Consider the following 25,907-nt stretch of genomic DNA (forward strand, 5'->3'; position numbering starts at 1 on the left):
CTCATCTTTCTCCCCAAGACTGGCCAGTGGTTTAGAACTGCGGACTTTGCAGTTGGCAGTGCAGGGTTTAACCAATCCACTGTGCCACTATGCACCGGCGCTGCTTCTGTGGACCGTGGAAGTCGCAGCAGAAAAGGAAAAATAAGTTTGATCCTGTTTACAATTGTTGTTGCTGTTAGTTATCATTGAGTCAGCTCCGACCCATTGTGCCCCGGTGCATCACAAGACACCACACTGCCGGGTCCCGCACCCTCCGCATAGTTGTCCCTGTGCCTGAGCCCCCTGTTGCAGCCCCTGTGTCCACCAGCTTATCCAGGGCCTTCCTTTTATGCACCGCCCCTCCACTTGACCAAACACGATGTCCTTCTCCGGGGTCCACAGTACGTGAGGCAGCCATACACCAATGTTCTCTGCTGTGCTCCCAGGGCTCCACCTGGCCCAGGTCAGAGAGTTCGGGACGTCAAAGAGGAGGCGTGAACCTGAGCCCTCTGTGCGGTCAGCCCGGGCCGGTCAGCATCAGAGGTAAGTGTGGTCCAGGGCTTAGTCTCCCCCATCAGCTAAGGAGAAGGGAGGTGGCCTCAGTGTGGAGACTCTCTACCCCGCTCAACAGTCCGGGAAAAATTACCGAGGCTCGTGAGGTCAAGCAGGGAGAAGTACATCCGCCATAAACACAACTCCCACGTGCACACGCGAGTGCACACGCTCCCTCTCATCTACCCCACCTCCTCACCTGTGCACATTCACACACACACACACCCCTCACACCCACAATCGTACACCCACACATCACATCACATCCCTCACACATACATACACACATCACACACACATCTCATACTCACACACATCACACCTGCATCCCTCACACATACATACACACATCACACACACACCCCTCACACACACACACATCACACACCCACACATTACAGCCGCAACCCTCACACATACATACACACACCACACACACACACACACACACACACACACCACACCACACACACACACTTGCCAAAGTGAGCTGAGCACGGGGCTCTGACCCCCAAATCCCTGACATGGTGACATCTGGTTCAGCGGCCCTCTCTGCTCTTCCTGAAAAGATACAGCATGTCTTGGATGGCACAGGCTAAAAATACTCCTGGCTCCTCAGCACTGGTTTACAAAAATAATTACATTTTCTCTTTAAAAAATGGATTATCGGCAAGTCTGTCCCCGCTATTCTTAGATCCTACGGGCCCCCAGGGCAGTTCTGCTCTGCCCCCCAGAGCTGCTCAGGGTGGGACCGGCTTGAAGGCACTGGGTTGGGGATTATTCAGCTCTGCCCATTCCCGCGCCCCCTTGGTAATCAGGGCAAGCTATTGGGTATTGTTTAATTGAGGTCCTCTCCTGTCAGTACTATGCTCAGACCTGGCATGGGGTGCGGTGTGGAGACCAGGTGTGACCACATGACTTTCCTAAATACTAAAGGTTGGGCCACTGGGACACACGTGTCCCTGAGTAAGGAAAGCAGGGGGCACCTCAGCGGGGACCAGCTCCAGATTCAACCCCGTGCACTCTGGGTGAGGGGGTCCACCCAGGCCGGACCTCTCCCAGGCTGTGGGCAGCCTCCAGGAGGAGACAGGGGAGCTCCTGACCTGAGGGCTACAGCCCAGCGAGGGCCTATCATGGGTTCGGAAAGAGACGTGGATATGCCAATCCCTGGGGACCAGGGAGGCTGGAGGTGACCTCATTTCCAGAAAGGGGCTTTGCTAATGCCATCGGGCTGGGTCTGGGGGTGAGGTCACCTGGGATAGGGGTGGGGGACCCTCAAACCAACAAGAGGTATCCTTCTGAAAGATGGAGGAGGAGTGGAAACCCACAGGGGCAGTGCCATCCTGTCCCACAGCGTGGCTATGAGTCAGAACCCACTGGAGGGCAGTGAGCTTAGTTTTTTATGTGTTTTGTCCACAAACTCTCACACTAGGGAAAACACCTGCTGGGGACTTCGCCATCACTGAGACGCATTTACATGACAAGCAGGGTGTAAGTTAGAGCTGACTTCAAATCTAGGCTCTGGGGTGTGCTCACAGCATAACATAGGGCCATCCCTGTCCTATGTTGGAGACCTGATGCCCCTGGCCATGAAGCTCTCCCACTGGACACTCCTGCTGCTGGGAGACTAGAGCCATAGGGTCCTTTCCCTAGGGCATGGAGAATAAATGGGCCTCTCATTCACAATGACACAGGACTCAGCGGCTAGGAGCCTGAATCAGAAGGAGCTGGTTCAATAGAACTTGAAGAATCGGCTCCTGCGCCCACAGATAGCCCCTCTGATGCCCTAATGACCAGCCCAAGCCTGGCGGCCCTGCGTCCACAGGAAGTGGCCCTGCCTCTGCTTCCCCTCCTTAAGAAGCCCACACCTTCAATCCCTGCTCTGAAATGGGGTGGGGGGGGGGGCTGGGCCCTGACTCCCACTCACCCTCCAATACGCCCACCCACACCCACCAGGCAGAGGGCCGGCCCAGGAGCCCAGAAGGAGAGAACGGCTGGGGCTTCACCAAACGCCCATGCTCTCTGGGAGACCTGGGTTAAAATCCCAGCCCCGCTGCCCTCTGGCTGTACAATCTCAAGCAAGTCACCTTCCCTCTGGGGTTCCCTTTCCCCCACCAGGGGAACCCTGGAAGAGGGACCTTCCAGAGGCATGCTGGCTCAGAGGAGGAAATCTCCCCTTCCATGTGGGAGACCTGGTGGGATTCCCAGCAGGAGCACCTCAGGTCCAGTCGCCCTCCACTGTCTGTCACTGGAGGTTTGTGAGGCCCTGTGAGGTGGACAGGTGTCACAGGAGTTTCAGGTGGAGGGACTAGGAAGGAAGGTCTGGCAATCTATGTCCCCAAACCAGCTCACACCCATGCTACGTATGACAGAGTTGCAGGCCACCCAGATGCGGTGGGGATGGCACACAGGGTGGCACACAGGGACCGCACAGGGTGTTCTTTGGTGGTGCGTGGGGACACTCTGAGTGGGTGGGAGGTGGGGGTTGGGTGGCATGCTTGACTCACAGCAGCAGCTAAGACCACACCCTAATCGGGAAGTGGGAAGTGGAAAGCAGGAGTCTGGCAAGAGGATGTAGAGGCCCGGTCTGCAGTGTGAACCGGCGTACACTAGGAAAGGGATACAATGTGAAACATATAATATGAAAGGAATGCAGTGTGAACCGGCGTACACTAGGAAAGGTATGCAAAGTGAAACAGACATACAATATGAAAGTAATATGTATAAAACATACTACATGAAGGGAGCGCAGTGTGAACCGGCGTGCACTGTGAAAGGTATACAGTGTAAAACAGACATACAATATGAAAGGAATGCAGTGTAAACTGGCATATAATATGAAAGGAATATGTGTAAAACAGACATGTAATATAAAGGAATATCGTGTGAAACAGATGTACGATATGCAAGGAACAGTGTGAAGGAGACATACAATCCAATACAAAAACAAAAGCAGCCAGTCCCTGCCACCAAGCCCACAGGACAGAGAAACTGCCCTGTGGCTTTCTAAGGCACCAAGACAGTCGGCTTCACAGAGGCAGACTCATCTTCCTCCCACGGAACGTCTGGTGGGTTGGAACTGCCAGTCTTGCAGGGATCAGCCCTCTGCTTAACCCGCTGCACCACCAGTGCTCCTAGGTATAGCTGAGGAGGGGCAGGGGGACCGGTGGAGGGCAGGTTCCCAATGACCTATAGTCCCATGACCAAATTGGGGAGTTGAGGGGGGGGATCCTGGCTGCTGCTTCCTCTTCCTGCTGTGACAACCCCACATGGTCACATGCCAAGAGTATCCCCACATGGGGCAGTACAGTGGGGTGACAGACAAAGCGCCATTCTCGAGACAGATGCCAGGGGTGGAACACCCTCCACCACCCGGGGCCGCTCCTGGCTGGCCAGCCCTGCTCACTGATAGACACTGGACTTCGTGGTCCACTATGATCTGATGAGAGAGCGAGCCCGCCTGCTGGTCTGGGAAGTCCACTGTAGCCCCTGCCCGCCAATCCTAAACCAACACGAGCCCCTCAGACAGAGGGAAGGACAAGGCTGGTGTCCATGGAGCGGAGAGAGGGGGACAGGCCGTGGGGTTGGGAGGATGGGGTCCTGTTAGTCTCCCAGGTGGGCACGGCCTCCTCACTGTCCACAGCCTGGGCACTGGAGAGACCTGGACACAGGGCTGGAGACAGAGGCGCAGTGTCCTACTGGACCCAGAAACCCAACTTGAGAGCCACTGGATTAGCCCTTCCTTCCATACCGCCCAGTGCTCTTCAACGCCAAAACCACTGCTCTGGGGGTCAGTCCCTTGTGTGCCCCACTACTGACTAAAGCTCAGAACCCCCTCTGGGCTCACCCGTAGGAGTGAGACTCCTCCTGGGAGGTTCCCTGTCCACACTGGCACTGGACCCAGTGAGCTCACCTTCCCCATCAGGCATGCTCAGGACGTCTCGGGGTCTCCAGACCCCTAAACTCAAGTCCATTATGTAAGCCAGGCAGGGCCCCTGAGGGAGGGCTTTTCCGAAGGAAACAGGCCTCTGATTGGGTCTGACCTCCCGCCGGGTACTTCCTGAGATTCCCTGGGCCTCAGGCCCATCAGTGGCTCTAGAATCTGGAGGTCCCTGAGGGTCAGGCAGCCCCAAGTCAGACCTTCATGTCTGAGTCTGACCCGGTCTCCCCCAATCTCCCTGCAGCCATCTCCGTTTCTGCTGTCTGCAGTTCAGCATGGGGAGCCGGAGGGTCGAGGGGAGAGCAGGGTGTCAGGGGGCCGCCTGGGTCGGCTGGGCCACCACAGGCCCTCTATCCAGAAAGGAGCAGTAGTCATGGTGTGGATTCCTTCCCCTCTCCTGCCCACAGGGCCTCTCCCAGGCAGGAAGTCGAACATCTGGACACTTCCCAAGGAAGGGCTGCCAAGCCTGCCTGGGGACACGGGCACCCACGGCCATAGTACCACCATGTTTTCCAAGGGCTCGGGCTCCACTTCCACTGTCCTGCTGCCCCCACGGCCCCTACCCTCTGCTTTCCCAGCATGGCCACACCAAGATGGCAGCCATGTGGGGTGGCACACAAGAACTAAACGTACCCCACTTCAGAGGTGAGGAAACTGAGGGCTGGAGAGAGGAATGGGGCTAGTCCGGGACCACAGCTCTCATCCACTGGGAGAACACAGGGAGCAAGGATGCTCGGGAGTTTCCCACAATGCCCATGGGTCTTCCAGGGCCTGTGTCCACAGTGACACACACACAAATCCATACAGTGTCCTGAGGGGAGAGGGGCCAGTCATCCAAGCTGGATCACAGTCTGCCTCAATCCCAGGGCCAGGGGTGCCGATGGCAAAACTGAGGTGTCAAGAGCCTGGGTCACGGACGGACCCCCCAAAGTCCAAACTCCGCCAGCTGCTAGATCTAAGCATGGTTGTCCAGCTAGCTGGTGGCTTCCCCTCTGGGCCTCCTGCAATGGTAGGTCCTGAGGAAGCTGGGTTCAAGTCAGCCCATCCCAATGCCCGGCCTCAGTTCCCCATGCTCTGCCTCAGTTCCCCCAGCGACAGGCTGAGGGGTTGGATCAGGTGATCTCTCAAGATACATCCTCCCCAATCCCAAAGGGTTCCAGAACTCAAGCCTGCAGATCGCCCCCAAGACAGCCCCCCCCCTGGTCCCTTGCTCCTGCCTGCAGGGGCCGGCCAATGAGGCTTCCCTGAAGGACTGGGGCTGTGGCCGCTGGCTCCTGGTCCCTGCAGCCGGTGGCCGGCGCTGGCTCTCCACATCCACTGACTCCTTCAAAGTGCAGCTAGCGCCGCATTAAAAATTAATTACACATGCTATTTTATTGCGAGCGCATAATGTAATGCACACCAGCTGCGCTAAACAGCCCAGCTCCTTTTTAAGACGGCCATTAAAAAGGGAAGGGAGCGAGAAGAGACTGCGCTTTCAAACGCCTCTCCCTCCGAGCGGAGCCCAGCAAGCACCGCCACAGCTCAGACCCCTTGGCACTGAATGCTGTGATTTCACTCTGCCTTCACAGACGGACCCACTGGGGACGGTGGCGCTGGTCCACCTCGGACCCCAGGGTGCTGCTGAAGGGCAGTGGGGAGGGGTCACTGGGGACCCCAGGAAGCTACATGTAGGAATCGCTGTCAGGCAGAAAGCATGGGCCGCTGCCAGTCCACTGGGACCAGCTTGTTTAGAACGGCGCTGACAGCAGTGGTGCTGGAGTTCCCAATGTCACTGTCCACACACACACACACACAGACGAACACACATGCACACACACACAGAGACAAACACCCAGGCTGACTACACACTCATATACACACGCTCATGCACACAGATGAGCACGTGCACACACACACAAGCTGACTCACATTTATATACATTCCTATATACACGCTCATGCACAGATGAACACACACAGAGACACACACACAGGCTTACACACACACATATATATATAATCACACAGACATGCACATACAAAATTGCATACACACACATACTCTCACACACACACTTACATACTCTCACTGACATGTCTACACAAGCTTACTCACAAACACTGCACATGCATACATAGACCTATTGACACACGCACATATACATATACACACTCACATGTGTACTATCTGACACATACAGACATATGCATACCCACACTCACACTTAGACACATGCACACACAAGTTAACTCATACGCACACACACCAAGCTTATTTACATAGATACTCACACACAGCTTACTTATATATACCTATATCCACAGACTTACTCTCATATTTGTAAATACACGCACAGACATGCACACACACAATTGCATGAATATCACACACACACTGTAACATATAACACACATTCACTGACATATACATACTCCGGTAGACAGACACATGCACACACATACATATATATGCTCATTCACATATGATCTTAACTATGTACACACAGAGACACATGTACATAGACACACGTGGGTGAGCTCTTATTCACATATGCACATACACTTACATGCATAGAGACACTCATGCTTAGTCACATATGCACACACAGATTTCATACTTTTACATACACACACATGCAGACATACATACTCTTACATAGACACACACTCATGTACATACACATACACACACACTTTTACACACAAGGGTTTTCAGAAAGTCCATGGAAGATTCAATTCTCTTTTTGAACCTCCTCTATATGCACACATATATGCTCACACTCTTACAAACACACTCAATGCCTCACGTGCACTGACACACACACATGCTTATACACATATGCATACTCACACATGCTTAGTTACACACACTCTGACACATACACACACACTTCTATTCACATGCACATACACTCATACACACACAAGAGCTCCAAAAAGTTTGGAGAATGATTTTATTACCCCTCCGTTCCATTTTCAATAATCTTTTTAAAGCCCCTCATACACGCACACATTCATATGTTCTCACTACATATAAGCATGCACTCACACATTCACACATGTATGTGATCACATATGTGCTTAACGTTACATATATCCCCATATACTCATGACTCATTCCACACTACATCCCTGTTCTCTCTCTCACACGCACACACACACAGCAGGACCCAGAGGGCCATGGGCACAGGCTGTGTGAACTGGTGACAGATGCCTATTCCACAGATACCCTCACTCGCACACACCCACACTGGTTTTCTCTCCTCGCTCCCCTCCAGAGTCTCCTGGAAGGCTCTCCTACCCTCTTCGGAGGCTCTGCCCAGAGCCCAGGGCAGAGAAAGAGCAGCTTCCACCGGCAGGGCTGCCAGGCTCCCCTACCCCTGCCATCTCAGGGTTCGCAGAGCCCAGTTCACAACAGGCCCGCAGGCTGCTCCCCACTCTGACATGAAAGGTGTGCAACACAGACCGACCAGTCACCCGACCATAGAGAGTGTCCTGGAAAAAGCCGCCTTCCAGACAGACTGTATTAACCGCACCAAACTTCCAACAGACAGCCAGGGTGGTCTAGCCACCGCCGAGCCCCACTGGACAGCTCCAGCTATAAACCAACTGGCCTCAAACCCCGGGGTCTAACGGGAGGCGGGGAGCATGGCAGATTCCACTGGCCAGCCCTACGGTTGACTAGCAGGTATTCTTCGATCTTCACTGTCCCTGCAGCCCGGGCCGAGTTGACCAGCACAGCCAGCATGCGTTCCACAGGAAAGCACGTGGAGTTTAACTCTATAAGACTGCCCCACCAGTCCAGCGGTTGCTAATGACAGCCTCCGGCTCCCACTATAAAACCCAGACACGTCCCCTTCCAGGCCCGGGAGTCAGCCAACGAGCTCCCACAGAGGGCCCCAGACCTCGGACGTGGCCGGTGGTGGCTACTCATCCCCGGGGCTGGTGACCATGTGTGGCTTGTAAACAGACCAACATCAAGTGTGTCTGTGCCAGGAGCTGAGCCAGTGTAGAGGCAGAGTACCCTCTGGATGGGAGCTGAGGGACAGGGATGGGGGCGGGGGCACAACTGAACCGGGGTCACATGCATAGTCAAGTACAGAGCTGCCTGCTGACCACCTATCAAGCAGGGAGGCTGCAGAGCAGGGCAAGACTTCAGGGAGCCAAGGCTCTTTGACCTTCAAATGCCTCTCCTGCTCCAGCCTGGTCCCCACCAAGCTCTGTCCCTCAGGCAACCACAGATGCCCCAGGGTGACCTGCTGTTTAGCTAAGTACAGGGGGACTTCGGGAGGCCTGAGGGGAAATCCTAGTGTCTTTGATTTCATTTTCCACAGACTTTCCAGAGTCCTCCCTCCTCTCACTGTTGTGAGCTATTGTCAGGCCATTGGGATGTTCACTGGCTGATTTGGGGACTCAGATCACCAGGCCTTTCTTCCTAGTTTGTCTCAGTCTAGAAGTGCCACTAAAACCCACGCACCACTCAAGCCACATGTAGGTGCCAACTGACCTACAGATGGGGTGGTGGGTGCACCGGAGGGACTCTGGCCAGGAATCGAACTGGGATCTCCCCAGTTGTGATCTTTGACCAGCCAACAACCAAGACAGCCTTGTTCAGGCCCGGCTGAGAACTTTACCTTGTCCGTGTCCCACCATGGGCTAGGAGAGAGGGCACATGGGGTGTCTTCTGCGAGCTAAGGAAATCCTCCCTAAAGCCCAGCATTATTGCAACAGAAGAACGGGGACCCTACACCCCTCTGTGGGCACCCCAAAGCAGGACTGCTTGGGAATGCTGCTTGACTAGAGTAAGGACCCCACCATACCTGCGTGGGCACCTCCCCCAAGTCAGCTGCTCCTGTAAATAAGCATGGCAGAGCAACGGGGTTACAGAAGGGGTGGCAGGGAGCGCTCTGTATTCATCGGAAGAGGCGGGTTCAATGCGTCCCAATGAGAAAAAGGACTGAGCAGAATGAGCTGGCCGCCCTGTTTGGTCTTTTCCAGCAGACTGCGTCTCTGTCTGATGGGGGTTACTGGGAATTTGTCGCTCTGTTCCAACTCCTAATTAAACAGGCACTAAAACATTTAAGCCCAGAGCCCAGCACAAGTGACAGGCAACACAAAGGGCTAGAGGAGCGTCAGGGACTTCCCTGCAGCAGGGTGGACCTGGAGCCAGCCAGCCAGGAACAGGGCCGGCACTGACACTGACAGCAGGCCCCTGGCAGGGTCAGGAGGACGTCAGCCCTGAAGCTGCACCCAGCCACGGGGAACCCCTTCCCATGCTCCCCACCCGGCTCTGCAATCCAGTGTATTCTAGAAGGTTCCCCAAGAAGCCCAGAGAGGAGCCAGCCCCTTTGGTAGAAGCAGGTGCTCTGAGCTGGCGGAATCCTGCCTGGCACATTTCCTCCCTGTTGGCCCTCCTTTCTCCAGCATCCACGGGGGCAGAGACCCACACGCCCGACACGCTAGGTACTTGGGGTGGAAGAGTGGAGGCAGGAGCAGGTGTGAGCTGCCAGGCCTCAACCTCTCTGGGTTCCTCTGTAGTGGGCAGAGGAGCCCCCGGGAGTTGGCGGAGAGGTCGGGTCACGAGTGGACACGCATCACACGGACGCGAACATTTTCCTGTCAACGGCCATTTGGATGTTTACCACGTTTGTCATTCTCAGGCCACACTAGTCAGACACTTAACTGAACACACACACACACCACACCACACCACCGACCACCACCACCACCACTGTGATGGCTAGAACTGCTTCCCTTTGGTAGCGTATGCCATGGTCCCCGGACTGACACAGCTGAGAACAAGATAGAGCGAAGAACACTGAAAGGACACAAGGACATGCCAAGCACGAATGCTGAAAGCACTGTGGATGGCCAAAAGAGGACAGCTGTCTCGGAAGAAGAATGGCCAGAATGTTCCTTAGAGGCCAGGGTTGAGAGACATCGTCCACTACTGCAGACTTGTCATCAGCAGAGCCCAGGCCCAGGAAGGGAATCGTGCTTGGTAAATTGGCGGGGCGGCGCACAAGAGGAAGGCCCTCGAGTTGGACTACCAGGTGACCACGTTGACGGGCTCACAGATAAGCAGGATCGTGAGGACAGGCAGGATTGGAGGCGTGGGGGGGGGGAGGGGTTTCGCTCCGAGAGGACCGCTGTGCCTCAGAGCTGACTTGAGAGCACTCAACCACCACCTGTAAGCCAGACCTTCCCCACCTCCAAGTCAGTTGCAGCTCAGAGCCACTCCACAGCACAGGGTAAAACTGCCCCACAAGGTCTCCAGGGTCCCCCATCCTTACAAATGACAGCACGGGGCAGGCTCCAAGGCTCCCACGGCCTTTCAGGGAGCAGCCCAGCTCCTGACGGTGGGACCCCTAGGGCTCCAGCCCCCACAGCAGGCCCTCCGCAGACAGCCCTGGGACAGAAGCACCCTGGGTGTCGCATACCCAGGCCCAAGGAAGTTCTAAAAGAAAACCCCAAGTCCCACCCTCCGAATGGATTCCCACTCAAAGTGAGCCTGTAGGACAGAGTGGAACCGCCCCTGCAGGTCTCCGAGACGGCAACTCTTGAGGGGAACAGAAAGCCTCGTCTCTCCGCCGCAGAGCGGCTGGTGGTTTCAAACTGCTGACCCCGTGGCTAGCAGCCCAACCACCATGAACGCAGAGAAGGAAGAGCCCTCATGGTGGCGCTGGTGAGCAATAAGGGAGAGTACTCTGGGAACTCCACACTCCGCCATCCAGCCAATCCCACCTCACAACCACACTATAAGACAAGGCAGAACTGCCTGCCTGCCTGTGTGGGATTCGAGACTCAATCTTATGGGAGGAGAAAGCCCCGTCTTTCTCCCATGGAGCAGCTAGTAGTTTCGAACTGCTGACCTTGTGATCACTACCACGCCAATGTGTAACCACCACGCCACAGGGCTCGGGGACTGCCCAAAGAGCAAGCAAGTGAATCTTAGAAGAAATAATAATCCAGAGGCCCTGAGGTGGCCACTGGCTCACCTTGGACACACCCTCAGTGAAGACGACCTCTGGAGAAGGCCATCATGCTTGGTGACCAAGGAGGACGGAACTCAGAGGCACCCGAGAAGCACAAGGTGACCCCAGAACCCTCTGCATGGTCAGACGGGAGTTGGCCCTGAGGGGGAGCCCGCTCCAGCAGCAGCAGTGGGCAGAGGTCACGTGTGAAGACACCAGAGGCATGGTCCCCTCCCTGCCCCCTGGACTTGGACAAGGAGTCCTGGTAGCACGGAGATTAAGTACTTGGCTCTTACAGGAAGGTCTGGAATTCAAGCCCACCAGCCACCCGCTCCTCAGGCCAGCTGGCAGAGTCCAGCCCTGGCATGCCTGGGGACAGTTCCTCCCCCAGGGGGTGGGGGTTAGGGTTTGCTTGGCTCTCAGACAGCAGTGGTGTGGCAGAAGCAGGGGGTTGTCGGTAGAGGCACCCCAAAGACAAAGCTCAGCCCTGCCACCTTGGCCCAGAACTCAGCGCCCCTGCAAACAGGGGTGCTGGCAGCTGAGCAGTCCCCCACTTGGAGGCTGCTCCCAGAGCTCATGCCAACACGGGGTTAAGCAGAGGCGGGCGGACTCTGCCAAGGAGATCAGGTTTCTGCTCTGCACAACTTGACCCAGGCCATCACACACACACACACACAGGCAGGCCCTAATTACAGGAACACCTCCCCCCCACCCACACACACACACCAAAAGCAGCCTGCATCCCGAACACCCACCCAGAGCAGCCTCACATGGGGGCTTCTCCAGCTCGTGGGGGGCCTTGAGGGGCCTTAGGCTCGGGGCCAGGGGGCTCATTTAGGAGTCAGTTTACAGGGCAAGCTCAGTCTATGCTTTAGGTTTTCAAGGCAGAAGGCCCCTAAGAAAGCAGAACCCGCCCCCTGCCCTCCCTGGCAGCCAGACCTCATGACATCACTGGCCTTGGGGGCCCTCAGTCCTGGAGCAGGGGCCACTAAAGGGACAATCCCTTGAGACAGCTCTACTAGGGAAAGGGGCCGAAGTGAGGAACAGAAATCTGACCAGTGTCCCTTGCCTGGATGGTATCGGGGAGCTGCCCAGAGCCAGTGACATCACCCCACCTATTGGGCTCTGCCTCTCCCACCCTGCTATCACCACCGACCTCATGCATGGGCCATCGGCACCCTGGGGAGGCAACCCTGGTGGGGGCCTAGGCATAACCCTCTGTGGCAGCTTCCCTGGCTGCCCCCTCAATCCCAGCAGTCTTCTTGGTGTGGGTTTTGGAGGTGGGAGGGGGCAGGCAAGCCACGAGTGACAGCACCAGTCTCTGTCTACCCATCCGTTAAATGGGCAGGCAGGGGGCCCTCCCAGAGCCATAATGCCCTCCAGGAGGTACCTGGAACTAGTGTCCAAGCCCACACCACCCCCCATACTCCCTGCCACATTTTACCCCTTCTTGAGACAGACACTCAAAGGTGCCTTTTGATTTTGGAGACCACCCCCACCCCCGCAATCCATGTCCACAGGCCACACACTCCCCCAGAGACCCAGCCACTTGGCCAACTCCAGAGCTGCACACACAGACAGCCCAGGAATCTTTGCCTAGTCCAGGAGGCCAGGGAGGAGGTCCCTCCACCCCCCAGAAAAGACAACCTCAGATGTTAAGCTTTATCCAATTAAGCGTTAGCTAAACAGCCCAGAGAGGGAACTGGGAGGCTGGGGAAGCCATACTGGGGTGAGGCTCACAGCATGGTGGGAGGGCTGATTTACAGCTCTGCTAAAGGCCTTGGCCATGCCCCCTGGAGCCCCCCCCAAAAAAACACCTTTCTGACATCCCGGCCTTGACCCAGGCCGGCTGGGAGGAGCAGCCAGGCAGAGTGGTAGCCAGGCACCGGCCCCCCCGCCATCCCGGGAGCCCACCCCCCACCGCAGCGGCGTCTGTTACCTGACAACTGACACTGGCATCCAAAGGGGGCCGGAGCCTCCGTCTGACCCTCACCCTGAGTGCCGTCCCCCGAGAGCGGGCGCCCACCACAGCACGGCAGGGCCAGGCAGGGCGGGAGGGCGCCCAGCGCGCGCAGCGGCGGTGTGATCACAGATGTGTGAGGGTAGGAGGACGCAGCGATGGGGGCCATCGCTGGCAGCTGGGCAGGCCTGCACGGCCCTGGAGAGAAAACAATAGAAAAGACTGGTCAGTCGGGCCCTGGACTGGACGGGGTGGGGCGGGGCGGGGCCCGGGCTCACTGGGGAAAGGGGGGGCTACTTCCACAGCTGCCAGGGGGCTGTCTTGGGGCCAGGACCCCCGCCCAGGAGTGACCTAATGCAGGGATGGGCACATAGGCCCTGTTGGGGCCCCCAGCTCCCAAGAAGGGCCCCCCACGCAGGGGCTCTGGGAGTTCTAGAGCAGCCCCCATTGAGGGTTGGAATCTCAGAAGGTAGGGTTACCCTCTTATTCTCAGAGAAGGGAGCTACCCCTGCTAGCCCCACCGTGCAGTCAGTGGTCCAGAGGCCAAACCTCCAGTGGCTGGACGGCTGGCCACTGCTAAAGCCGGAGCCCTCACCAGCCCTCGGTCCTCTGTGAACCAAGCACCAAGACCACAGCACCATCCCTAAGAGCGACTCACACACCCCCTAAGAGCCCCAGCAGTGCACAGTCCGTACCCCTTGGAGCATCTAAGCCGGACTCAGGGCACCTCTGCTGGCTGGTGACACACACAAGCACCCGGGGGCCCGGGGCCACCTTGCCTCTGCCTGACCCCCCCACCCCTGCCACCACCACCCCAGCTCCCAGGGTTCCCCAGAAAGGTCTGCGCTTGATTTGGGCATTTATCTTAAGTGGCGAAGAGACCACCAGGGCAAAACATCCATGTGACACCCGTGAAGAAACCACAAGTGAAGAAGCCCAAATTCCTTCCCTGGATCTGCAGCTGAGCAGGGACACGTCAGGCGGAACAGAAAGAAAGCAGAAGGTGGCGGAAGGTGTGGAGAGCCGAGTGGCTAGCTGCCCTGCAGTCCAGCGGGTCGAGGACCCATGAATGGTCCCAGCTTCGGGTGCCGAACAGAAGACAAGCCCCGGGTGTCATGCAGGCCCAGCAAGCCTGCCCTTGCCACCAGGAATCCCCCAGCACTGGCCTATCTGTAGCCCTGTCCAGCGAGCCTGGTCAGTCCAGACTACCCTGTCACTTACTCAGCATGCCCGCGAGCCCGCCCAGCCCCCAGGGAATCCCTGAAGTTCCCCACACCACTGTGGGGCTGGGGCTGGACAAGGCAGAGGTCTGAGGACTCAGTCCTGCCAGGGGAGCCCGTAGACCGTCAAAATCAGGCTTGAGCTCAGAGCCCTGGCGTGACCACACCACCCAGCCTCTGCCATGGACCCTGACTGAGACCCGCCCAGGAGCACCTTCAAGCCCCAGAGCAATTTTCCCAAAGACAGAGCTTGCTCTGGGGCTTGAAGGTGCTCCTGGGCGGGTCTTTATCGGGGGCTTCTTGGGCAAGTGGGAGAGGGAGATAATCCTTCTGGAAAGATCCAGAATGTGTCCAGACAAACCACTCACAACGCAAGGCTCTGCAGCTCAGCGCCCGCCCCCAGACTCTGGTGGTGTGGGGTGGGGTGGGGTGGGGGCAGAGGGCTTCCACAAGCCCTCGTGATGGACACAGGCCTCCTGGGAGCCCATCAGTCCAGGGCCAGCAGAGAAGTGAGGGCAGCCAGTAGAATGAATGACCTCTGGCCCCAGCTACCCAGCCTCCCTTCCCTTGAAGCAGCTGGGACCCTAAGTTCTGCCCAAAGGAAGGGACCCAGGAACCCTCTTCTGCTGCCATCGTAAGAGCCAACAATGAGAAAGAAGTCAGTCCCCAAAAAACCCATCGGTGTGGCCCGTTTCCCTGACCTGCCCAGAGGCTCGTCCCAGTCAGTCTGGGAACCCTCAGAGAGAGGCGCTACAGCCCAGAAGACCTGGTGACGTGGTGAGTTGGTCAGCGTTTCAGAACCAGCCTCTCCACAGGAGAAAGATGAGGCTCTCTGCTCCCATGAAGACTTACAGTCTCCGAAACCCATGGGGGCAGTTCTGCCCTGTCCTACAGGCTCCATCTGAGTGGGCATCGATCGACTCGGTAGCAGTGAGCTTGGGTCTGAGAGGGGCTGGGTTGGGTTTGGAGTATATGCTTATTAGTGAATGCCAGGAGGGGTGGGATGTGAGGATGATAAGCCTGGGGTCTCTTGTTAGGGCGATGGCCACCCACCACTTGAGGGGGAGGCTGGTGGTTCACTCTGGTTCCCCTACCCCCTTCCAACCCCCCCCCACACACTTTTGTGAGGACCCCTGCCCCCAGAGTGTCCCACCCACACAGAGTGAATTGGTCGGACTGTGAGAACCCCATCCAAGGCAGAAACCTCATGAGGCGGATGAGGAGGAAGGAGGGCTATCGGCCGGGTTTCGGCTCAGATGGATTTCGCTGCCCTAAAAGCCACAGGCCTGTCAACCTTTCTTTCAGTGTTCAGTCAGGAAATTCAGGAGTCCCAGAGGACAGCCGCGGCCTGAACACACACACACACACCCAGCAAAGTGTATGCTCGGGAAGAGGAAGCCCTCGCCCCACTGCTGCTTCCTGGCCCCAGGAGGAGGCAAGGGGGAGGGGGTCAGTTTTTCTGTTGCTCCATCCCTCGTCTTTAATGGGGAGGGTTGGAGCAACCCACCTGTTCTACCTCCCCCCCACATCATAGAGGTTGTGGGTAGGGGCGCTTCCTGGGCACCCAGTCAGGCCCCATTTAGCTGGGGGTTCAGCCTAAGGTGGGATGCAGGGGCTAGACAAAAACACCCCTCCCCCCTCACCCCAGCCGGTCGTGTCATGTTCTCCCTGGGGACACTAGAGGTTCAATGTTGGAATCCTCGCCTTCTGCATGGGAGACCTGGGTTCAAGTCCTGGCCAATGCACACCATATGTAGCCACCACTGCCCAAGCCTGTGTGAGGAGCCTGGTGTGTTGTTAGGTTGCCAAGTAGGTTTTCCCAGTGTTTCTACACTAAGAAGGACTAGGAAGGAAGGGCTGGTGATCTACTGATAAAAACCCATGGCCACTGCGCCCAAGGGGCCAAACATTGGGGACCAAACCCCAATCTGCTGCCGGGGGTCTGATGCTGACTCGCAGCCAGCCTGCAGGGCAGAGTAGAATGGCCCCAGTGGGTTTCCAAAGCCGTCCATCTTTCTCCAAGGAGCAGCTGGTGGGTTACCACCACCCACTGGCTTCTGGGTTAGCTGCGGAGTGTGTGTAACCTCTGTACCACCAGGCTTTGTTCCTGCACACCTCGGTATCTTAGCACTGTTCCTAAGGGGACATCCCCCCCCCCTCACAAGGGAGCTTCGAGGGGTGGGGACGACTGCACTCACCGGACCTCCTGGTTTAGTGGGACTGGGGTCTGCCTCAGGTGCACCAAACAAAAGCCCGGGGAGGCCTGCTGGCGCCTTGGCTAGGCGCTCTGCGGAAAGAGGTGGCTGTCTGTCTGCTGCTGTACGGAGTTACTGGCTTGGAAGCCCCAAGGGGCAGTTTCACTTTGCCCCTGGAGGGTCCCTTGGAGTGAGGTACGGACTTAGCAGGAAAGGCTTGGGATGCTCATGCTCGCGGTGAGTCACAGAAAGGGTTCTGCTGGCGCCAAAGCTAAGCACTCCGGCTGCTACCCTCAAGGTTCCAGGTCTGACCTCACCGAGGCCCTGGGTGGAAGAACGAGGTGGAGGTATGCTCTCCCATAAAGACTACAGCCTTGGGGACTGTGGGGCAGTTCAACGCCATCCCACAGGATGGCTTTGCGGCTGAACTGCAACAAATAAAGCGCCTGCCTGCCCCCAGCTCCACCGCGTGGTGAGCATTAGCATCCCACCAGGGTCCGAACCGACTCCGCTTCCAGCCAGGCCTTCCACGTGGGGCTGCCGCCGCCCTCCGCACGCATGCGCACCGCGCAGCCCGCCGGCCCCCGAACGCGCCCACCCTGGAGCTGTGCTCCCCCAAACGTCTGGAGAAGCCCGGCGGGCCTGGGAGGGTCCTCACAGGGTGCCGCCCTAAACCCCTGGGCCTGCAGGTTCGGCCTTCCCAGCTGGAGAGGTCTGGGCAGCGGCGCGGGCAGAGTGCAAGAGCTGCCTGCCTGCTCCACGCAGCGCCTCCGGGCCGTGCGTTTTAGGCCGAGCTCCCCCGGCCGGAGCTCCCACGGAGGCTGCGGGCAAGGGGATCCAGGCTCAGAAACCTGACAGCCCCCGCGCCCCCTCCCCCCATGCCAAGACATTAATTCTCACAAGTCGGGGAAAATTACTATGCATGAATGCAAAAAGCATGATCAGGAGTAATTAACATGGCTTCATATGCAAATTTTATTAATGCAGAAGTACAAAGTCATTATGCAAATGAAACTTACGTCAACTCTCTTGACAAATATTCATCTCCCAGGCTCAAGTTTCTCCCTTTTTATTTATTTATTTAATTCCACTCTCCACCCCCACCCCCACACCACACGCGCGCACGCGCGCGCACACACATTTTTTCCAGAGAGGGCGGGGAGCATAAGGGCATCTGAGGCGGCAGGTGGGGGCGGGCGCCGATGGCGCTGGTGGTCCAGTTGCAAAGGTAGACCCCAGAGCTGTTTGACAAGTTTGCAAAGTTGTTTTTCAACCAGAGAAATTTATTCTTGCACTGTTTATTTTTCTGGACGGGGGGGGGGCGCGTTGTTGGCAGGTACAAGAGAGCTCATAGGAAAAGGGTGGAAAAAAATTAAAAAGCTCTGGGCAGCAGGCAGCCAATCAAAACGCCAGCGCCTGTAACGAGGGCGATTGATGGCTGTTTGGCTTTTACTGCAGGGTAATGAGCTAGAATCCAGTCTGGGGGGGGAGGGGATAATATGAATATTCATGAGGCTGTGCTCCTGCCTTTGATGATTAAAGAAATTTTTAATATTCAAATAAGCGCTTGCCAAGTGATTAACAAAGAACAAGCACGCAGAAATATGGAAATGGAGCCCGGGAAAGATTTGAGAGGCGCTCGGACTGGGCAGGCTAGGCAGCCCCCAAATTTCATCAGCAAGATAGGCAGAGAACCCGATTCGCACACAGTTCCTTCTGATCCGTTAAATATTTGCGAGCGACTTTGTCTTAAGGGTGATCAAAATGCTAGGTGGGGGGGAGAGGGGGAGGGGCAGGAGGGGGAGTCAGCTTGAAATCACATGTTCAGCACACTTCTAAATCCTTACCGGCTCCCAGCCCACCTCCCACCCAGCCCAGAGGGAAAGCGGCTGGCTGGGGCAAGATGGCAGTCTCACCAGCACAGACAGAAATCCCGTGCTTGTGGTTGGGGCCCATGGGGGTGGGGGTGGGGTTACCACTGGGCAGAGGTGCAGCCTCTTCCTGCACATCCTTAACGTGGGGTCATTTGTTACTTAAGGGCAGACCAGGGCCCAAAGGCAAAGGATTCTCAGGGTGAAATTCTTGGGGGTGCACAAGCTGGAAGGCTTAGAACTTGCTCCTGACGCAGGTGCTGGGTCAAATGCTCACAAAGGAACCAGGAAAACAGGCCCTTCTAGAGAGGCTGAGAGGACGTGGCCCTTCCAGAACGTCCGGCCTGGCCGGGCCACCTTCACTGGTCCAAACGCCATAGGAACCAGCTGCCACCAAGGTCAAGGGCCCCCACCCTCCCGCAGGCTTCATTAGCTATCTGTGAAGGCCATGCGCTCGTATTTTAACAGCCCCACCATGGGTTCACATTGAAGCACACAATAACAGTATTAGCTGGTAAAATGATCCTGCAGTTAAAATACATCTAATTAGCAGCCAATGCCATCCATTTGGGCAATTTCCTATTTGAAAGAAGTGGAGAGCTACCTTAAATGAGACAGGCACTGATCCTTCCCTGGCGAGCCCTTTGCAGGGCATTTGCCTCCTCTCTCTGACCCCTTTCCTTTTGGGGGGCCGAGGGAGCGGCTGAGGCCGCAGGCACAGAGAAGACCAAGACTCTCACCACCCTTCTGTATGGCTTGTGCTCAGAGCTCCAGGGGCCTTGGAGGCGACTCAAGAAAATAAATGCCTTCGGTGGCTGGTAGGACTTTGGGTCGGTTTCTGAGGCTCCCGCAAGGAGACTCAGGGACCACCACAGACCAGACCTTGTTCGCCATTGGGTCGGAGAAAGAACGAAAATAACACACAAGGCAGGAAGAGACACCAGGGGCTGTCACCCTGATACCTGCCAGTCCAGGATGCGCCCCAGACAGACCCAGTGGGTGGGGGTGTGCATAGCTGGGTAGCTCCACCAAAGTACCCCAAAATTCAGGGGGGACAGAAGGAGACCCACCGGCCATGTCCATCCTCGCTATTCTAATTCAATGGTACTAAGGGCCACCCCATCTCCAGGGGCCTGTCTGCTGGGTTAGGACGTGTCCTTTTGAAGGACACAAAGTGGGGGATAAGGGCGCAGGGTGTTGGCCCAGATGCGTTTAGGGGTCCTTTGAAGTCACAAAGGGAGACAGGTTCCACGCCATGCCCTGCAGTTGGTCCACTGGCAGGTCAGGCCTGTCATGGGCTGAAGGGTCCAGAGAGCCTGCAGGCCTGAAGGGGGGCACAGGGGTGGCAGGCTGCAGGAAGAGAGGGACAGTAAGAGCTGGCTAGGGGCCTCCAAGAACAAGGGCAAAATGGCTCATCTTCTGGACTTGCCCTTCCTGTACGGTCACTTCTCAACATGACCACCAGGGACCCCACAGAGCTATGTGAGCACCAGGATACACCCCCTCCCCAGCGGGCCAGAAGCACATCTCTCCCTGCCCTCACCCCCAATCCCTGCCCCAGCTGCCTTGCCATGAGGTTCCTCCCACCGAGCTCTCCTGAAGTCACCCTGAATCACCTCCTCGAGACCTTTCAATGTCCCCAAAAGGCTGCACATCTAATGCCTCCCCATGAAAGTCAAGCAGTGTCAGGGTTGGAAAGCCCGTGCCCGCACCCATGCCAGCGATTGCATCAGCTGCGTCTTGCACGCAGAAGTCGGCAGGCACGTGCTCCCAGGCACACACCTCCACCAGGTTTAAAAGCACCTGTTTCCATGGCTGCCAACCTCAATTTCCTCAAGGTGCAATAGCACAACCCCTTCCTGAACCATAAGCCAAAGTGTCTTCCAGGGACAGCCCAAGAAGGGTGCACAGAAGGTGCAGACCCTGTCCTCCCGGGCCAAAGGGTGTGCTCTGCCATCTTCCTCCCAGGGCCTGGTGGCCAGCACACATACACACACACACACACCACCCCCTCGGCAGACACCTGTGAACCTGGCTCCTTCCTTGGGCTCACCTCCCAGGGAAATTCCTGGAGCTCCCAGAACAGCTCCGAATATAAATCACCACAACTGAGAAAAAGCTGAAGAGCCACCCCCCACTGCACCCCCAGCCCCATGCTCTCAGCAAGTGGGGCCTCCTGCAATGGGCAGGCCAAGGGATCGCAGGAGGGGACATCGCCAATCTGTTCGTGCACGCAGAGACACACACACACAGCATGGACATGGCAAAACAGCTGGGTGCATGCAGAGTCTGAGGATGGGGATAAACGGGTTGACAGAACGCCATCAGCACAAATAACTAGCCCGTGGCCCAGCAGAGGACTTCCTGACATGTCCTCTCCACTCCGAGTCAGGCCTTTGGATGACATTTATCTAGGTCTGGGCTTCAACATTTTGCAGCTGCTACCTAGAAACTCAACTTGCCTCAGTCCCCGGGACCAGCACATCAAGGGTGGCATGGAGTGCCATGGACAGCATGCTCTGCACGTGTCTGCATGGAGAGTGACAAAGGTCCAGCCATCCTAGAAGGGCAAAGGGACCCAGTGCTTCCTTCCTAAGCAGAAAGAATCTGGGGCTGGGGTCAAACATGAAACCCCCCCAAGTTCTCTCCTCCAATAGAATTCAGAGGTCAGCTCCCCCAAGCCAAGTTCAGCCGGGCATCCTCAAGCCCAGTGGTTCTTAACCTTTCCATTGCCGTGACCCTTTCATACATTTCCCCATGCGGCGGTGACCCCAAGCATAAAATTATTTTTGTTGCTACTTCATCACTGTCGTTTTGCTACTGTTATGAATTGGCTGACCCCTGTGAAAGGGCCATTCCACCCCCAAAGGGGTCACGACCCACAGGCTGAGAACCGCGGCTTTAGCCACTTCCCCATGGATCGCCAGTTGAGCAGCAGCAACAGCAAAATTAAATGAAAGCCCATCACCCAGACGTGTCACCCGAGAACAGAAAACCAGAGCCGTAGCAAGTTGGGGGCCGGCGTCAAGGTCTGAACTAGGGGCCCCTGCTTTCTCTTGCCTTCTTCTTCTACAGACCGAGCTCAGGGCTGGCCTGTAGAAAAGAGGTTTGAAACGGGGTGAGTGCAGGAGGTAGTTGCGATTTCCAGATCCCACGAGCTCTGGCGCTGGCCGCGGCTCAACTGCCATGCAGACGTGCAGACCGGGACCAACAGGAGGAAAGTGTGAGCCAGGAGCGTGCTGGGGAATTCGAAGTAAAATTCACCCATCACAGCCAGTAAGCAAGCTCACGGAAGAGGGAGAAGTCAGATGCCCAGCCACGGGATCCTGCGAGGTCGTCTCCAGCCAGGAGAGGGGACTCCTGTCCCTGGTGCATGCAGAGGTGGGTGTGCCAGACTGTGAGCATCCACCACCTTCATCAGACAGGCCTAGAACATTCCATCAGGGGAGCCAGGACACCGCAGCCATCCGGAAGGCCGGCCGAGTACCTCAGTCAAAAAGGACCAGAAAGGGACTCAGCGACTGTAAGAATTGTCAAGATGCGGGAGCCTGCGGGCCCTGCTACGGAGCAGCTGGGTTTTGGTGGCGTTGACGGATGCGTTCGACTCAATTGTGACCGCGGTGTTGAAAACAAGTCCCCCTCTGGATTCCGTGGCTCATAGTGTCTCTGTCACTCCCCTTCCTGCCTCCTTTTCCACGGCATACAGAGAATAAGGGGGTCTGATGTTTCGCATCACACAGGAACAAAAATCCCACCCACGAGCGGCGTGAGTCTCTCTCTCTCTGTTTCCAGGCCCAGACTGAAATGTCAGAGACGAAACACAAGCGGAACAGGCCTATAATTACTTTCAGCGAAGTTCTTCCTTGAACCGAGTTTTCTGTACAGAGATGGTGTCTCATATCCAGCCTGTCTTTGCAGCCAGAGTAGCATTTGTCAGCGGGGTGGGGGGCACCCCCCCAAAAAAAAAATCAGGAGTCTTTCTTCCAAGAGGAACACCAACAAACAGCCTGACAGCAACCTTCTTCCTTGGATTAAAAAAAATTTTTTTGACGTAAAATCCATTTTCATCTTTGAATCCGCCAGCGGTGCCTTTACAGTGTGCACAACAAGATTTGTAAAAATTAACACTTGGCGGGATTAATTTAATAAAGACTGTTAGCACATTAGCACTCGCGACCAGCAAGGCAGCTCCTTCAGCGAGACTCGCCCCGCCTGGCTCCCAAAGCCCCTGGAACAGGGTTTGCGTTCGGCGGCGGCGGAGGTTTATACCGCTATTTACTGTAATTACGGAAGCTGGCAATGCCGTCTCGATGGAAATTTCATTTCGATTGCTGAGTATTCCCATTAGAAACGAGGGGCGGGGAGACACACACCGGAGCATGCTGACTTTGATTTTGTTGGGGGGCCTGTTATGGTGATTGGTTATGTCCCCCTCCCCTCAGCTGTCTCTGAAACAGAGCCCACAGGCTGGGCCTCAGACCAAACTGGAAGCAGAAACCCCCAAGAAGATCCTGTGATCAGACAAGTCGAGGGGCCTCCCGGGACGAGGACCCAGAGTTCATTTGCCTCTCATTTATTTTAACTGTTCAAAAAAAAATGAAATGAAAATGAAAAATCTTTTTGAAAAAGGAAAAGGCAGTCACCTCCATTCGACTGTAATTACCCAGGATCTTCACTGCCCAGCCATGCGCACCCAGGGACCCACCTGGGCCCTTCGGGAAATGGGGCGGTTGCCAGATGCCCCCAACTCCCCTCCGGTCCCCAGGCATGACGGTGAGCCAGGCCCTGGCAGTCTATGGGCGATGAGAATACAGCCGGGTGCGGCCCACTGCCGAGCCAGGTTTGCACTAGAATCAACGGTACCACCGCAAGACACGCAGCTGGAGCTGTGCAGGAGGCAGGCTGGGGAACACACCAGACACAAATCAGAAAGAAAATGTGCATGCCTGTGTGAGCGTGTGTGTGTGTGTGTGTGTGTGTGTGTGTGTGTTCATGTTCCCCCAACTTTGTCCAACAACTTAGAGCCAAAATCAAGCTGGCCTGACTCAGCTCACCGGCACCCAGGCAGCAGCTTCCCGCGGCATCTCCTGGCCATCCGGGTCCTCAGAGCCAAGCGCTAAAGCTGTCCTCTCTCCCCGGATATTCCCGGACTGTGGAGTGACTGACTGGTCCCTCTTTCCCCTAAGTTCATTTTAATAACCTCATCCTACAGCCTAATTTCTTTGGAGAAACACACACACACACACATCTGTGTCATTTAAAAAAAAAAAAGTCACTCTGTTTTTTTGCAATCCAGCCGCTTACTTGGCAGCGAGCACGCGCTGGCTGGCATTCTCCCTCCATCTGACAAAAGTCCTATTCTGGGCATGTGCTCAAAACAGGTAGGAAGCAAATGCTGAGAAAGAAGGAAGCGGAAACAGCCCACAGAGTCTTCACTCCCAAGAAGGCCACGCGTAAACATGATTTCTTTAGCTGTGTTTAACGTGTCTGTCCTCCATGCCACCGAAGCCCACTTGGGTTTCTGGGGAAGGTGGGGAGGAGAGAACAGAAATGAGGGATCAGGATGAGCAGGGGCTAGCTAGATGGGTGAGGTGGGCAGCACCATGCGGGCACTCCCTCCCCAATCGGCCGGACTTCTTCATTGTAGAAGAATAAGAGCTTATCACGCCCCGCACCTCCAATGCATGCATGTGTCGAGAGAGGATAGTCAAAACCTGCTGCTTAATTAACGAACTGCCACTAACAAAAGATGGACGGCCCAGTTCATACAAACAATATTTACAGGGGCGTAGCGGCATTTTGTCACCCGCTTCCTGTCCCTTGTTGCGCAAACCATGGGGGCTGGGTGCAGGGGCAGGTGCAGGGGCTCCTGGGGCTGGGGGCTCTAGGAGCTGCCCGATTCAGACCATGGGGGAGAGAGGGGAGGAACGACCCGCCACCCCTGCCCATCACGGCAGCCCATGTGGTTTTGCTAAGATCTGGATTCAATTAAGGAGTGGCAGACACAGTCTGGCTCCATGCCCACACCAGCACACTGGGGTACATGCCATGCCCCACCCCCCGGCAGGGACGCCACAGACAAGGGCTCCACCAGGTCCTCTGTGAGAGGGACAGGGCGCCCCTGGCACCCACCCTGACTCCAAAACTCACACCTGAGGTCTTGGTCTTGCAAAAGCCACGTCACAAATAAACCAGTGAGATGAGGCCCAGCCAGAGACGCTGCTGATTAAAACCCTAACAACTGAGATCTTGCAGCACTGACCAGGGAAAGCAAGCATTCTCCAGAAGAAAACAGCAACACAGTGGAACCCACACCACCCGAGGCCAGGGCCCAGTGAGACTAGGTCCTGCCACCCACTGGGCGCTGAGGCACAGCCACCAGGGTCTGCTCCCGATTTCCTATCTCACCTGTGCCTCTCCCGTCACACACACTAGGCTCGGCCTGCCCAACACAGATCATTCCCTAGCCCAGACAGCCTCTCTCCTCGGGCCAGCAACACCAGGTCAGCCACGATGACTTCCCTGTCAAGGGCATGGAGGGTCAAGAGTTAGAAGTTGGGATGTCTGGTCAACGGGCGCAGCCAGCCACCTCCTGGCAAGGTTTCTGAGACACATGAGAATTCCCAAGACTGTAACACGTGGAGTGGCCATAACTCCATCACTGGACAGCGGGGGAAGGACAAGGACCACCATCAATGGAAAGGTGGAGTCATTCGTCACGCCTATTAGGACCACAAGCCCTCCCGATGCTACCTGCTCCACAAGCGACACACGCGTGCGCGCACACACACACACACACACACACACACACCAAGAACCACATCTTTGAGATAATCAGTCCTCCCGATGGTTTTCTTCACACCTGGACAGTGACAGGAGAGTCCTCCCATGAACAGTGTAGAGGTGAAGAAAGGACATGCCCAAGCGGCCCGCCCTTGGGCTGCTCAGGAAGCAAACATCTTGGCGAGGCTCGCTCCTGGCCAGTCTTCCCCTCCTGAGACGTTCGCTCCGTCTGCACCACCCGATTGCTCCAGCAACTACAAATATTTACCCATGGGGGAACCAGGACTCTGGCGGGTGCTGCAGTGGGAGAGCACGACTGTGGAAACCCCCCTGCCACAGCCCCCCACGCCCCCCTTCCTCCAAGTCCCCACAGTGAAGGGGACTTCAAGGAAGACCACCAGTGCCCCATAGGTGCAACTTGGAGCTTAAAATCACACACCCCCAAGCTCAAG

The 25,907-nt window shown here is 56.4% G+C and overlaps 1 protein-coding gene across 1 annotated transcript in view; it reads right to left on the bottom strand.

Moving 5' to 3' along the window:
• Positions 1-25,907, bottom strand: part of BCL11B (BCL11 transcription factor B) — an 85,884-nt gene that overhangs the window by 45,187 nt on the left and 14,790 nt on the right. The window contains exon 3 of the mRNA XM_075531613.1: positions 13,366-13,584. Coding sequence (XP_075387728.1) covers positions 13,366-13,584 — 219 coding nt within the window. The remainder of the gene's footprint in view (positions 1-13,365; positions 13,585-25,907) is intronic.

The sequence above is a fragment of the Tenrec ecaudatus genome, chromosome 14 (assembly GCF_050624435.1).
Source record: "Tenrec ecaudatus isolate mTenEca1 chromosome 14, mTenEca1.hap1, whole genome shotgun sequence".
NCBI classification, from domain to species: domain Eukaryota; kingdom Metazoa; phylum Chordata; class Mammalia; order Afrosoricida; family Tenrecidae; genus Tenrec; species Tenrec ecaudatus.